Source organism: Mytilus californianus, unplaced genomic scaffold (genome assembly GCF_021869535.1).
Source record: "Mytilus californianus isolate M0D057914Y unplaced genomic scaffold, xbMytCali1.0.p SCAF_4, whole genome shotgun sequence".
Classification (NCBI taxonomy): domain Eukaryota; kingdom Metazoa; phylum Mollusca; class Bivalvia; order Mytilida; family Mytilidae; genus Mytilus; species Mytilus californianus.
Genome location: NW_026262690.1, coordinates 9,716,904 through 9,733,081, shown reverse-complemented (window position 1 = coordinate 9,733,081; position 16,178 = coordinate 9,716,904). Strand labels below are relative to the sequence as shown.

Here is a 16,178-nt window from a genome sequence, read left to right as displayed (position 1 = left end):
GTTTATACAGAATCTTATTTTCTCTGTACAAATTTTGTTCGTTTCTCTTCCGACATTTGTTTACATTTTTAATTTCTTTGATAGCTATCATTTCAGCGTTTTTAGTTATAGACGAAATAGACTTTTATGTAAGCTTAAATAATACACAGACGAAAACTTTTTTTAATTTAATTTTTATTTTTACAAACTAAAAACGACAATCTTAGCCTGAACCCAAGACAAACTGAATGAGGTAACGGTTTAACGTCAATTTTTGTGGTCAGAGATAACAAATGTGACCTGTTTATATCAGTGAAATATTTCACATTTTATCTGTTGAAAACTGTTGAATGGTACATTTGTATGTATCATTGAAAAACATCCACATGTCCATTGAAAATTGATTTAAGGTTCATCATAACCTTTTGGCTAATATGGCCGTATTTACACCTCAAATTTTACTCTTAGTACAGACAAACCTGTGCACCTGGAAAATTTTTAAGGCATGGCAGGAACTTGAGAATTAAATTTTAAATGCATTTTATGTAAGAAAATTATAAACTTTTCTGGATTTTGGACTTTTCTTTTTTTTTTTTTCCCCCAGAAGGTGCCCAAATAAACTAAGTTTGGATCAATGTTTGAGATGACCCCTATGTAAATAATTGTAATGAGTTGTATTGATTAACTGGACAATAGATGAACAATAGATATCTACACAACAATAGGTGATATAAACTGTGTAAATGAGTGCACCATAACTTGGGTGTTTGTTTATTTTATTACCTTCTGCAGGCTTAAAAAAAAAAGAATCTCAAATTCCTGGTAAGTGTTTTATTTCTGCATGTTCTGAAACATAAAATGCATTCAAATTTTATTTACATACATTTGTAGTTCCTGCCATCATGTCCATTCCTTAAATCTTTTCTTGGTCCACAGTTTTGTCTGTACTCAGAGTAAAGTTTGTGGTGTAAATCGGCCATATTTTTCAATTCCTTATGATGAACTTTAAGGTTAAGGTTCATCACAACCTTTTTCTCAAATATGGCCGTGTTTACACCTTAAAATTCATTCTGAATACAGGAAAATTAGTGCGAATGGAAACATTTCATAAAGGGAATTTCAGGATTTGCAGATCAACTCCCTATTATTCTGCAATAAGATGTATGTTTTTTTAGATACTGACTACTGCATGTGAGTCATGTGTATGTATGTACATTTAATCTCAGTATAAGCCTCTTTCTTAGTTTCAAGAGTTATGGTAAAAAAGAAGACATTTTGCACACTGTATCAGACTAGATTAATGTGAACATTTGCCTACCAAGTTCCCAAGCCTGCCTGTGACAGGTTTTCCTACCAGAAATTAAATTTCCCTTAAACATGAATGAAATACTATGCAATAAAACATTTGAACATACCCACTTCATATGATTCTCTTATCATCAAAATATAAAAAAGTGCATAATACATGTATATATACAAAATAAGAGACAAGATCACCTGAATGTCGCACAAATGCCATGGCATTGAAGGGAAAACAAGTAAGGTCAAATTGGATTCCAAACCTATGCTGCTCAATACCCAGCTGTATTCCTGGTATCGAGAACTCAAAATTCTTGGAAAGAAACTTCAAAACCATTAGGGGAACGACTAAACATGCTAAAACCTAAGACTAAAAGAAGATTGGTCTGATAGTTTCCCACATGGAAACTATTAATAGATCCCATTTGGTAAGCACATGTCTCAAACAAACCTGAAAATATCTAAAGAAGATTTCCTCAACCGAAAAAATAAAAGAAGAATGTGTCTGAGGACACAAATGCCCCTGCTCAAGCTTTGCAACAAAAAAGGGATGGAAAGACTGAAGGACGCACAGTCAAAGGTAACGCTTAATGCCCTCTTTGCCTACGGAGGGCGCATACAAATATATAATTCAAAACATTTGTATACAGTGTTTGGATAATTAAATGAAACCAATTTGAAACTACTAGTCTATTTCGATGATGTTAAAAGATTCTCTCGGCAAAACTTTTCATGTCAGCTCTAATCAACATGGCATTCAACTTCTTTATGTATTTTCCTCCAGTATGTTATATAATTTATATTACTGTTAAATGCTATGTAAATCATTTACAGGGTATTTAGACAAACTGCATGAAAAGATTGAAATAGACAATTCAAATGGGTAAACATTCTGACAGTGACAGTGAGAAGAAGAAAAGAAAAAAGAAGAAAAAGAAAAGATCAAGGTCAAGGTAATATTAGAAAAGATACATAATTGAATAACCATTCATTTGCAGATACTATATATACATGTACCATTGTGTGCAGCTCTTAAAAAAAAAGGACCATAGATAAAATGTTGCACACAAGACACAAAAAAAAAACCCAACAGCAGACACAAAAATAGGAAATCAAAGTTACACACAAGACCAAAAAAAACAAATATATATGAACATTAAATCCAAAAGTTATGAAAAGACTAATACAAAGACGACAAATGTCCTGAACAGTAAATCTAAAGGTAACAGGTTCCACACAAGATCCAGAAGACACAACCATAAAAGTAAACAAATGAACAGTATATATCTAAAGGTTGCATACAAGATCCAGAAGACACAAAAATAAAAGAAAACAAATGAACAGTATATATCTAAAGGTTGCACACAAGATCCAGAAAACACAACCATAAAAGTAAACAAATGAACAGTATATATATCTAAAGGTTGCACACAAGATCCAGAAAACACAACCATAAAAGTAAACAAATGAACAGTATATATCTAAAGGTTGCACACAAGATCCAGAAAACACAACCATAAGAGTAAACAAATGAACAGTATATATATCTAAAGGTTGCACACAAGATCCAGAAAACACAACCATAAAAGTAAACAAATGAACAGTATATATCTTAAGGTTGCACACAAGATCCAGAAAACACAAAAATGAAAATAAATCCGTCAACAATGATGAGGATGCCACATTTTTATGGCAAACAAAATATAGTATATGTATTCCATACCTCAATATTGATAGCAAATATTTTCATTTTTCAGATCAAGTAGTGTTGCGAAGTCAATTAAGTTAACTAATACTTGTCAATTAGAATTTATTGCTTAATTTACAAGTATTCAAAGAGCGATTAAAAGTTCAAATAAATGTTTTTCACTGAGACACTGGCCGAGATCTGACGAATTCTGGTGTGATCGAATTGTGTCCTGAAGTCCAAAATGAGAGATCTTATATAGTCTAGTGGTCCATACAAACGGTCCATAGCTGTAGGCCGGTTACGTAGTAGTCTGGTTGTGGAGTAATACTAGTCCGTGGTTAATTGTCAAACTATGCAATTAACCCCTGACGGATACATGTTATTTCACAGTAGACATGGTCATTTAGTGGCTGCAGGATATATGTCAATAATATTCGTACAGATTGTTATTAAGTGTCTAAAGGTTACATGTAATCGTCTCGGTTTTGCTGTATGTAGTTACTTCCTGATGATTATCGTATGGAACACAATTGTGTTACATAATGCCTTCCCTCCAAAATAGAACGAAAGTTCAATAAAATACGGTATTTTTCTTCCTGTAGGTTATTCTAATAGTTTATTGAAAGGTTTCCGGTAACCATCACCACATATCTAAAGTTTATAAAGTTCTACGAGTCCAATATCATGATATAATAAGTTCATCACATTCATCAAGTCCAATAGCTGGATATATTTACACATAGTTCATTCGAATCATAAGTTCAATATTTCGGTATACATAGTTCATGTTTTATTTCCATCACCATCATAGTAAGTTGTTCCTCAATACTGGGTAGGAACGCAAATGTTTATACAATTCTATTTACACAGTTCATAGGGTCACTTTTAAAATTATTTACACGGTTTGTCTTCTGCTAGTGGATTCGGTCGTCTACGTTGTATGGTTTACAATCCAGTCCTTTTACGAAGTAGTCGACGTATCTAGCTCTGGGTACATCTTTCTCAAGAGACTGGTAGCATCGGTCTTCGGTCTTGCATCGTCTTTGAGTAATGGTGCAGAGGGAATCTTCTCTCTGGAATCAGGTACTTCTGTCCCAACCATTTGCGTTGTCACCATTTGGTACCCATCGTTCGTGGCATTAGAACCCGAACTCACACCTTTCTTTTTGGCTAACCAAGATTTGTTTCTAAAAAACTTACAGTACAAAAATATAGCTATTCCAATGAATATCGCACCCAAACCCAGGGATAAACCTACTCCCCAATTTGGAAATTCAAAATCGTTTTCAATTCCCCTTAAATTTCTAAGTTTTTCAATCAAAGCGTTCATAGGAATTTGTTTAATCGCCTTTAGTTCTCTTGGTAGTTCAAGCTTTGTAAAATTTGGCAAAGCAGCATGAAAGGGTTCCCATAAACTTGTATTCAGTACTTGAAAGGTATTTAAGAATCTTTCGAACGTTTTTTCTGTTAAAAATGTACTTTCCATTTGATAAGTAGGTAATAAGGTCAAATGATCACTCGTAGCGGTACAAGTTCGCTTTAAATTAATTATAGTGGTAGGAGGATTAATTATCTGATCCGTCAACATGTTTGTATTGTCATCACATCTAATAGTGATTCTAAATTCATTAATGGTTGTAACTGCCCACATACTATCGGTCAAATAAGTTGCCATAGGCAAAATTGTGTTTGGTCGTACTTTCACTGTACATCTTGTTTTCCAATTTTCTTTATTGGCAAATAAGGCTATGATACATAATTTACTTAAATTAACTGGATAAACTGGACTTTTAATTTCACAAAAATTAACTAAAGGATTGGAACACTTGTCAATTTCATTGGTATTTAGCAGCATATATTTAGTTTTTTCTTGGTTTGCAGCAATAACTTCTGCTTCTAATTCATACTGAGCAACCATATTGCTCGAGTCAGATTGTTTATCAGTTATCGTAGTAGGAACAGGCAAGTTGTGAATCTTATAAATTTCATAAGTGTCTCTTATATCTAGTAATGGTAACGTAATGATAATGATTATTTTGTTTTCGTCCAAAACTGTACTACAGGTCAAAAATTTATAAAAATTCCAAATATCTTTAACTTCGTCACCAGGTATCTTTAATGTCGCCGGTAGTCGTCGTTTTATGTCAGTCAATAATACTCGTAAATTACCGGGTGATATCACTACAAAAGTCCAAAAGTCTGAAAAGACCAGTTTTTGTCTCGATTTGCATGAACTTTTACTCGACATTCTCTTTTTGTATGAATTTTTTGTAAAAATTCTCGACAGAGTCTGAATTTGTCTGAAATAAGTATCTAGATTCTCGACATATGTCTCGACTATCTGTATTATTACTTGATTTTTCTCGACATATGTCTTGACAGTATTAATATTGTCTGAAAATTCTCGACACTTTCTCGACAGTCTCAAAAGTGTCTTGATTTGTCTCGACCTATTCTCGACTGTCTTGGATTTGTCTCGATAAGTCTCGACATATTCTTGACATTCTTAATGATGTCTGAATATGTCTCGACACATTCTTGACATTCTTAATGATGTATGAATATGTCTCGACACATTCTTGACGGTCTTAATGATGTCTTAATATGTCTCGACACATTCTCGACAGTATAAATTTCATCTGAATTGTGTATCGACGCATTCTTACAGTCTAAACACTTTCTTGAGCTGTTTTATATTCATTTCTATTATGGCTTAACTAAACCTAGAAGAATTAGAATACAATAACACAATGCAAATTATAAAAACAATAATTTGGTACAATAATTGTTTATTAACCATATAAACATTTAATATTATGCATGTAAAATGAAATATGTCTACAGTATGATTGATTTCAATTATTAAGCACTTATTTATTATATTTATAAATTAACATTTGTAATTATTTACAAACCCACATTTAAATTGGTTTATATTTAACCATACTCACATTTGTATTTGTAACATTTTTATACCAATATTTGTTTTTATCAAAATATTTACATATAAACATTTTAATACAAAATATTTAATTGCCAAAATTTTGTTTTAGTAGTAATAAGTGTAACTTGAAATATAACAGTAAATTCTAGAAAGAGAAATAAAGCAAAATATATGTCCTGTACAATGGTCGTAATTTGAAAGCTCAGAACTAATTTTTTTTCAATTACAGAAGAAAGTAGGATTTGAAATGTGTGTTTTCGTTTCCACATTTTTGCACTACATTTCTGCATTTTTATAAAACTCTTTTCCTCATTGTTTTTTACATTGATAATACTGACCGAAACCAAATGAGGACATGAAATTGAGTGTCCAAAAAAGAAATCAAGCATATGCAAATTAATATAAAAGATATAACCAAATACTGATTTCAACACATATGGGGCGACTTTCCACATGGTGACTTTTAAAAAGTACTCGCAATGTTAAGGTAGATCATATGTATAAGTTTCCCGAGATAGAATCTTGTTATACTTTTCTAAAATGAAGACTTTTATGCTCTTTTCAAAAATATAATAAAAAGGATGGGTCACAGTGCTATTTTTAAAACTATGAGTCGTTGAAAATGGTCTAAATTTATTTAGAAGGTTCATGCAAAAACACATTTTTGTGCCAAAAAAAAATCTATGAGATAGAATTTTGAAATAAATTGTGAGAAGATAGGTTTTATAATATGTTTAAAGAAAAAAAAAGAAAAAATGGTGTCACCGAACTTGTTTTCTTGCTACAAGCAAAAATTTCCCTATCAGACCAGTATAATATTTTTACTAAAAGAGTTATCTCCCCTTAAATGGCTCAGTTGAACAAATTGATTGTAAAACACAAATGTTTGGTATTTGTCAAATATTTTGGATAATGCAATAAATTAGCAAGTTTCCTTCATATAAATAAACAGTCTAACCAATAAAGTTGCACATTTGTCTACAAATTTGCAGATTTGAGCAGATAACTAGACTGATTGTGTACTGCGATAGTACAATCCAAGATGGCAGTATACCATGAATCTACCTTAAATCTGAATATAATCTACCTGTTGAAGGAATTAAGAAAATACAAATTAAGAAAAAATACTATAATAAAATTAAGTCTTATATATCATTATTTCCACTTTTTACAGGTGAAATACAGGTAAAAATGCGTAAAGGTGGTAACTATTTATTTTGGAAAAGTAATGCAAGAAAATGCGGAAACGTGAAACTGGAATTTTGCTAAAAATTTGGAAACGTAATACACCCTTTGAAATGAATATCTCATAGAAAATAGCAAACTTGACTTCCATTTAAAAAATCTCTTAACACTTGAATAAAACCTTTTATCCAATAATTTTTTTCTTTTGAACAACTCTATCTATATACAGCCAGAAAATACATAACAAAGGAATTTCTGTACCTTTCCAAGTATATAAAAAGAACTATTTCTCTACTTCATACAAAATACATACATGTATAAATGCATATCTAAACATTTAAAAACCATATTTTATTGTCTTCTAAAGCAAATACAACTGGATTGCTTATTTTATCAAAGCTAAATATATGTGTGTCAATCTTTTTGTCATCAGTGACCAAGAATTGTCCAGATTGTTCCGGAATAGGAAACATCTCCAATTTTACCCACATGGTAGCTTTATCTTGATGGTTGTGAAGGAAAATCTTATTAATTGTTCCAAGGCGAAGGTTTGTCCTATGCGAAACACTAACACAATAGTCATGTGAGCATGATGCCGTTGTCTGATGCTCTGTTGTTGAAAAGAAAATTTGTCGTTTTAACTCTGCATCCTGTCTTTGGCTGAACTTAAGATATGTGACCACTGGGTCTATGTCAAATAACTCATAACTTTGGTTATATATACTATTGTAATTGTCTCGTAGAATCGATAGATCGTCACTTTGCAACATGAATCTTTTTGTAGATGATGTAGATATATCTTGATGGTGAATGGAATTAACTTTTTCTGCCATGCGACACAAACTTGTTTGTCTGCTGCAATTTAAAATTTCACCGCTCAAAATGTTGTAGGAGCTCCAATCGTATATCTGAAATATAAATTAAGAAAATTAATTTATGCATACTAGAGTAAGTGAGTGATATGTGATAAATTGTATCTAAACAAGTCTGTAGGCCTGAACTCTTGAAAGCCAAATCAGAAAATTATAAACAGATATTGTTAAGTGTAAGTGTTAGTTTTAAATTTGTTTGCAACTGTCTTAAATCAGGTACCTGATGTTCAGTTGTTGTCGTTTGTTGATGTGGTTCATAAGTGTTTTTCATTTCTCGTTTTTTATATAGATTAGACGGTTGTTTTTCCTATTTTAATGGTTTTACACTAGTCATTTTTGGGGGCCCTTTATAGCTTGCTGTTTGGTATGAGACAAGGTTCCGTGTGGAAGACCGTTCTTTGACCTTTAATGGTTTAATTTGAGTGATAATTCTGAAAATGCAACACACAGTATAACTTGCTAATATGAACCTTGATTCCAAATTTCATCAAGCATTTTGAGCGTATTGCAAGGCAAAACATAGATCCCTATCTGTTAAATTTCATTACACTGAAACAAAATGCTTTAACTATCGCTTGTCAAGGTGTAAACTACATAACAAATATCAAGTCAATATCTTAAAGCATGATAAAAAAAAAGGGGGGAAACTAATTATTTGAGTGAATTTACCAAGTCCAAGGACCATAACTCTGCGCATATTGTATTTCATAGTATTATTCATCTTTCTCAGTACATTTTTAAACTCAAATGAAATGTTGATGCAACTCAAAACGCCTTCATTTCATAACCTATCATGTATATATAAGATGTTGTGGTCTGAGATAAATGTATGACTATATTCAGGATAAGATTATCCAATTCTGTTTTAACTTACGCGGTATGTCTGCATCACTGTTGATTCTTCATGTCCGTGTTGTAAAATTTGTCTGGTCACCCAACTGTTTGCCCGTTCCAAGGGATAAAGCCATCTATCATACAATGGTCCATAGTCTTCATAACCCTCTGGGATATGATGTAGCAGGTGTGTTGTGATATTCTACAAATATTAATATTTTAAACAAATGATAAATGATAAATTCATACAGTATATACTACGTCTGAAATTATTATAAACCTTAATTCTGACTACAGTACCGATACCGGTTTAGTGTCTGTCTGTCTGTCATGATGTTACTGATGAAACTTAACACATCAGCTATACAAAACTCGAGGATGTGTGTGAAGGAAATTATTTCAAGGGAGATAATTGCACGTGCTTATTTTAATTGATATTGCAACAAGCATTAATGTATAATTATTACCATCAAAGTCCATTAATTGGAGAGAGTTGGCTTTTTGAAATTATATGACATCTTCTTACATTGCATTTCTATATCATTCAGCAATTTATCTCCCCTTAATCGTTGTTTTCAAATTATGTATTCATTTATAAGTACTTAAATAGTGCCTGATATTCTTTTTTTTTTTATTCAGCTCTCTAAGCATACTTTTGGAAAATTAGATGAGATAAAAATATACTATTTCTTATGAGGCAAAAAATCTACAATCTGATTGATCAATTACAATTAAGGCTGTTAATAACACCCCATCTAGCGTAGCAGCTAATAATAAGCAATCTTTAATTATGTGCAGAAAAATTAATTAAACCTTTAAATAAATTTAAATGATTAAAAACAATCATTTGTGTGAAACAGTAGTTTTTGAACCAATAAACAAAATATCTTGTTTCAATTCGTTGTTTTTAAAGGGAAATTTAATAATCATTTACATTTCCTACGAGAGGCATCAACAAAATGTTTTGAAATCTTATAAGAATTAAATTTATCTTGGTTGATCAGGGGTGTACTGAAATTAACTTTAAGCTGTGCCTCCTGCTGTTAATCGTGTGAAATAATTGAAATGATGAAGAAGTTTATTATTGTTTACTTGATTCTTTCAATTGCAAAATACCGATAAATATAGAACTCATACATCTAAGTAAATAAACTAACCTGCAAGGTCAAAGGAAAATCCCTTTCAAGTAACACAACTGCTGTACTTGTGTCTTCAATAAGTCCTTGAAGCTGCTCAATTGTGTAGGATGGTTGTGTCAGTCTTTTGATCACTTCAAATAAATTGAACAAGGTTTCTTCTTGTGGCTTTGCTAGGAGGCCTCTGATACACCATGCTGCAATATTCTTGGTTACGAACTGAAATAAAGTATTTATTTATAAAATGAATATGAATAAAAGAAGAATATTCACTATTATTTGAGTTTGAATTAACAAATGTGTTCTCAAAAAAAAAAATCATATCATACAACTATCTGTCATGACTGAATTAAATGTACTTTAAATAACCCAATACAATATTTACACATTCAACTTTTATCAAAGAAGTTTAAAAGATTTTTTTTTATCTTTAATGACATTAATAATTTGACACTAAATGTCATAATTGATATTTTCAATAATTCTCCTGAGTTTAGGGTACTTGACATACTTGCAATTGGTTTCCTTTAAATTCTATCTTCAAGTTAAATATTTTATTTAAATAACTTTATTGAATATTTCATATCAATTTTGCATGCATATGGTAAATGCATTTTGTTAAAATACAAAGATTCAAAGCATTTGGATGATATGATAAATATTACTAGATATAGGGCACACCTTCATTTTATATATTTAAGAAATAAAGAAAAGTGGTACTTTTTTCCAGCTTTCAAATAATTATAATATTATTTAAAATTATTATTAATTATGACAGTTATTATTTCCTCCCCTGAATTTGAAATATTTGGTACACATATTTTTTCATGTTGACTAGGCTGTTTACTGATTACTTTGTGGTGTGAGTCAAGGCTCCACATTGAACATGTTGAAGGCTGTATAGTGTGACCTAGCTTTAATTGTTTCTACTCTAATTCTGTGCTTTACTTTTGGGCCAATTGGATTTTTTTTGCCCCAAAATAATCTTTTATTTACTCTGAAAAATCATATTCAAACCTTTCCTTTATATGTTACTTGTAAAATGGTACAAATTTAGTTTTATTTTTTGGCACAAATGAAATATAACCGTGTGGCACAAATGGAAGATTGGATTTGTTAAAAATTTGCTTATATTTACTACCTAAGTCTTGCATGGAGAGTGTCTCATTGACAATCATACCACAACGATAGACATCTTGTTATGTTTATATAGATGAGTCAAATGTGTCACCAAAAAAGATCATTAATTCTCTTATATATACTTGTATGTTATTTCAGTGGTAGAAAAATATTAAGGTTTATGACCCCTTCTGTGGCCTGTGAATTAGGAACTTTTCAAACTGCAATAGTATCAAAACAGCAAAGATAATGAATAATAGAGATGGGCCATTTTGTACATATACCAAGGGGAAACTTCGTGCAAAGCATAATTATTTATAGTTTCATTGCATTTCATAGAAAAAGGGAATTTGGTGAAAATAAAATCAAGAATTTTGTAGAAAATCCACAGACTTTAGTATAGAGATTTTTGTTATAAAATTTGAAACATAGTTTACTCACTAGTTTTTCTATGAGCAGCTAGCGTTTATTGTTTACAAAAAGTCCTAAACAACCTTTAAATTCCATAACACCTCGGGCTGAGACACTAAAGTCGAGCGCACCCTAGAGGGTGTACTTGAATTGGTCCATATTTTCATTTGTTTTAACCAATATCTAAATTCATAACCTTGTTTTAAAGAATTCATTGCTAGCACTGCATGCAATAATCCTCTATCTATCAAGTACCGAATTGCCAAATATGAGAGTACAAGGGGAAAGGCTGTGGATTGTCTATAAAATTTCCATATGTTTAGCATTGAAGCAACACAAGGGTACATAATCCTTAATGTAAAATTTGCTTAAAAGGTGAAATCAGTTAAAATTTTGAAAAAAAGATATGAGACTTAAGTAAAAGACACATTTTTTTAAAGACCAATGCAACCTACTCTAAATTCAGAAATTATTGCGATGTATTCGTTATTGCGAAAAATGCTGCAGGGTTACAATCACAATAGTTTAAACTTGCATTTGGAAATATTGTATATGAATTAAACAGGATTTTTCTCTAATCGCTAAAATTTAAATCGCATTTTAGTCTAAAAAAAAGTCGCAATCATAAATGCACACAAATTTCTGAACTTACAGTATTCATATCTGATTCATTAAATAAGATATTTTCATAATCAATACCTGTTGTTTGCCATGCATTGTACGCAGTGTCCATGCTCTGGTAAAATGGTCAGCAGGTGTATAATCAAAGCCTTTAGGGTATTTTACACTCTTTGCTCTGTTGTCAGCTAATTTAACATCCTGTTTCGTCAGTAACCAAGGAGCTGCTGGCAAAGGAGGTGCTTTTGGTGTTGGTTCAGGAACAGCTGTTTCTGCCGACGATTTCTTTGCCTGTTTGGATGGTCTCTCACATGTGGCACTTGATGATGATGGTCTTTTTAGCCAGGTTTCTTTAAACCGATTATAGTCTTTTTCACATTGGCGAACTTTAGGTCCATCAGATTTGCCTGTTATAAGATCAAGAATGTTACTGATGACATCTGCTAATGTGTGCATGCCATCTGGTTGCATCTGATGCACTCTGTCAAAATATGGTAGGCGATGCAGTGGATGCATCCCTTTAAAACCAGTTTCCTTTTGAAGTTTAGATTTTTGGTTGTTGTTTTTTTTTTTGTCATATTCTTTTCTTATTTCCATTTCTTCTTCCCTTGAATATGCTTGTGGTTTGGGAGCAACCTCTTCAGTTTTCTTGGCAAATAATGTCTTGTCTTTGCGAAAAAGAGAATCTGTCGGTAAAAACTCTCTGTTCGATATGTGCAATACTTTATTCACTGAACTGCTATGGACACCTGTATCTTTGCAGAAAAAACACGCACGAATAGCTGCCTGACCAGAACAGTGTAGAAGTTTAGAAAAAGCTGGTATATCACATAAATACTGTAATAAAGCAATCTTTACATTTACTGGTGCATCTGTGTAGGCATCATACAAGTTACATTCAATGTTTGATAATAATTCGTCAACTAGAACATTAATATAAGGGTCCAGTGATTTCGGTTCCTTTCTACCATAGCCTGGAACAATACCTGCCAACATCATTGGTCCTAAAATATATCGCATTTCTTGTGGTAGTGTTATCCAGGTGATGATGAGAGGCCATATTGACTTCTGGACTGTTTGATTTTTATTTGGATTCACACCATCAGCAAAAAGAGCCAATGGCACACAGTTCTGCTGTTGCTGATCTTTGAAGACTCCATCTGTCATCTGTTGACGAAATATATTGCCATCTGTGTAGCTGCTTAGCTTGCCAGTTGTGTTGAGCTTGTTGGCATAAAGAATCTTTGCCAGGTTCTTAGTTCCATACCAACGAACTATGCGGGGTACTATAGGCATATATTGAAATGTTTTTTTGTTCCTGTTGTTTGAAAACACCAAACTTTCATTGCATTCTGGACAGGCAAGAATGGTACTGCTGATAGGAAAAATTTTACAGTCATTTATACAGCATTTAAATTTTTCTATTGGCATCAGGTATGGTTGAATAATAGTGACAGCTTCACTATAAGTGGATGGCAGGTTGTTTGGTTGCGGTAGAACACACTTTTCATGGTGAAGATACTGTGACAAAGCTGTCTTTGACATTCCATTATTAGATGAAAATATAAATAAATGTTCTGCTATTGCATCTTTTACAGTTCTAGTAGTTCCTTCATGAAGTGGCTGATTTAAAATCAAAGTCTTTTTTAAAAATTCCTTGGACTCTCTTACAATTGCAGGTTGTTCACTATAAGTGTCTGATATTTCAGCATGCCCGGTGTTATGAATTTTCTTTGAATGAGCTCGGAAAGTCTTAATGTTGACAAATTTTCCATTACATTTTGAACATGTGCATCGTCTCTTCAAGTTATCCATTATGGTGATAGTATAGCTGTGTACTTCATATGACAAAGATGTTGATGATGTCATCCTGCAATAGACAAAGAAATGACTGTTACTACTGCAGTGTTGTATGCTAATGACTTTAGAATAAAATAGAGAATGGAAATGGAAAATGTGTCCAGGTGACAACAACCCGATCAAAAATTAAAATAAAATGCTCCGCTGGGCGCACCTTGATACGACCGTAGAGGTCGAACCCTGAACAGATGGGGCAAGTATGGACACAACATTCAAGCTTGATACAGCACTGAATTTGGATTGTGATTAAATATTTGACACAGCATAGGTTTCTGACACAGAATGAATGTGGTCTAAGAACTTAAAAAAATTTAATTTACCTATTCAAACCATATCATTATTAATTGCTTTTATATATAAATCAGAAATAACCAATTTAAAATGGAAAATTTTAAAGAAAAAAAAAATCCCTCCCCCAAATTTTTTGAACCCCCTTGAAACTCAATCCCAGCCTTCCCTTTGTGGTATGGTACCTTGCAGTACAATTTCAGAGAGATCCATACACTTGAACACAAGTTATTGTCTGGATTCTAGAAAAATGCTTTTTTTTAGGCCACTTTTTGGCCCCAAATTTCCCTTTGTGATATGTAGTACAATTTCATAAAGATCCATACACTTACACACAATTTATTGTCCTGAAACTAGAAAAATGCTAGTTTTTTGCCCCTTTTTGGCCCCAAATTCCTAAAATTTTGAGGCAATTACCACCAAAATCAATCCCAGCCTTCCCTTTGTCGTATGGTACCTTGCAGTACAATTTCAGAGAGATCCATACACTTGAACACAAGTTATTGTCTGGAAACTAGAAAAATGCTTATTTTTGGCCCCTTTTTGGCCCCTTATTTCCTAAACGTTTTTGGCAATTACCCCCAAACTCAATTCCAGCTTTCCATTTGTGATATGGAACCTTGTAGTACAATTTCAGAAAGATCCATACACTTACACACAAGTTATTATCATGAAACTAGAAAAATGCTTGTTTTTTGCCCCTTTTTTGGCCCCTAATTCCTAAAATTTTGAGGCAATTACCCCCAAAATCAATCCCAGCATTCCCTTTGTGATATGGAACCTTGTGGTACAATGTCAGAGAGATCCATACACTAACACACAAGTTATGTCTGGAAGTTACAAAAATGCTTATTTTTGGTCCCTTTTTGGCCCCTAATTCCTTAACTGTTGGTACCATAACCCCCAAAATCAATCCCAACCTTCCTTTTGTGGTATTGAACCTTATGGTAAAATTTCATAGAGATCCATTCACTTAAACTAAAGTTATAGTGCGAACACCAATGTGTCTTCGGACGACGATGACGGACGAAGCCAACGTCATACCAATATACGACTACAAAATTTTTTTGCCGTCGTATAAAAACAAATGAACTTCAACAATTAATTTCAGTGGATAAAATTAGGGTTTTGATAAAAGTTTACAAAGTTTATTAATTTAAAAACACATTTGGGTCAAGAACACACAGTGTAGTTTTTCCAAAACCTTAATCTTCTTGTCAGTTATTTTAATGGTTATAACAAAAATTATATTAAAAGATCTTTTTTGTTGATGCATGAGCTCTGAGTGTTTCTTGAGAAGACACCTAGCCCATATTTGACTGTTTTTCATTAAAAATGGGGAAAAATTTAAAAGGTGTTGATATAGACATATTATATAAACGCTAACATGTAAATTTTCAAACATTTACATATTTTGTATTTAGTTGCCATTTGGTCTATGACCTATTGCAATAATGAGCTTTTAAATTTTAAGTTTATAATTTTAAAAACATTGTGAAAAAAAAAATTGTAACTTTTTTGTAAATTATTTATTATGAAGGAAGGTCTTATATTTAATAATACATGTACTGTTAATTTCATCAGTACAGTTAGAGTGTATCCCAAACTCTGTCTGACTGACAAAATGTCAGACAAAAAATTATTCGGACAGACAGAACTTTTTTTGTTTGTTTGATATATAGTAGAAAAGTTCAATTTTCTTCTTTGGTCAGACAAACCCTTAAACAGTTTGGCACAGACTGCAGTCATTGTTGACAGATGCTTAAAATTTAGAGTACATATTCTTTTCAATATATTTATTTCGATAAGAAAAAAAATAAAAAATTCTGAAACAAAATTAAAAAATCAACCTAATAAATTGCTAAACTAGTTCTGGTGCTCTTGTAATGCTTTCTAAAGGTTAAGCTTTAATTTGATTTTTTTTTTCAATTTTGTGTAGAATT

At 32.0% G+C, this 16,178-nt stretch overlaps 1 protein-coding gene and 1 long non-coding RNA gene across 2 annotated transcripts; one reads left to right on the top strand and one right to left on the bottom strand.

Annotated features, from left to right (window-relative positions):
* The first annotated feature begins 105 nt into the window (after positions 1-105).
* LOC127737441 (uncharacterized) lies at positions 106-3,046 on the top strand. Its single transcript, XR_007999500.1, has 3 exons — positions 106-232; positions 2,113-2,231; positions 3,036-3,046. It is a non-coding gene; the product is annotated as an uncharacterized LOC127737441 (long non-coding RNA).
* Positions 3,047-5,150: 2,104 nt separating this feature from the next.
* On the bottom strand, positions 5,151-14,514 carry LOC127737437 (uncharacterized). Its single transcript, XM_052248141.1, has 4 exons — positions 12,169-14,514; positions 9,961-10,158; positions 8,844-9,005; positions 5,151-8,005 (listed from the first exon to the last, which is right to left on the bottom strand). Exons 1-4 carry the CDS (start codon positions 13,954-13,956, stop codon positions 7,427-7,429), a joined length of 2,727 nt encoding a protein of 908 aa, XP_052104101.1. The 5' UTR covers positions 13,957-14,514; the 3' UTR covers positions 5,151-7,426.
* Between the last annotated feature and the right edge of the window lie 1,664 nt (positions 14,515-16,178).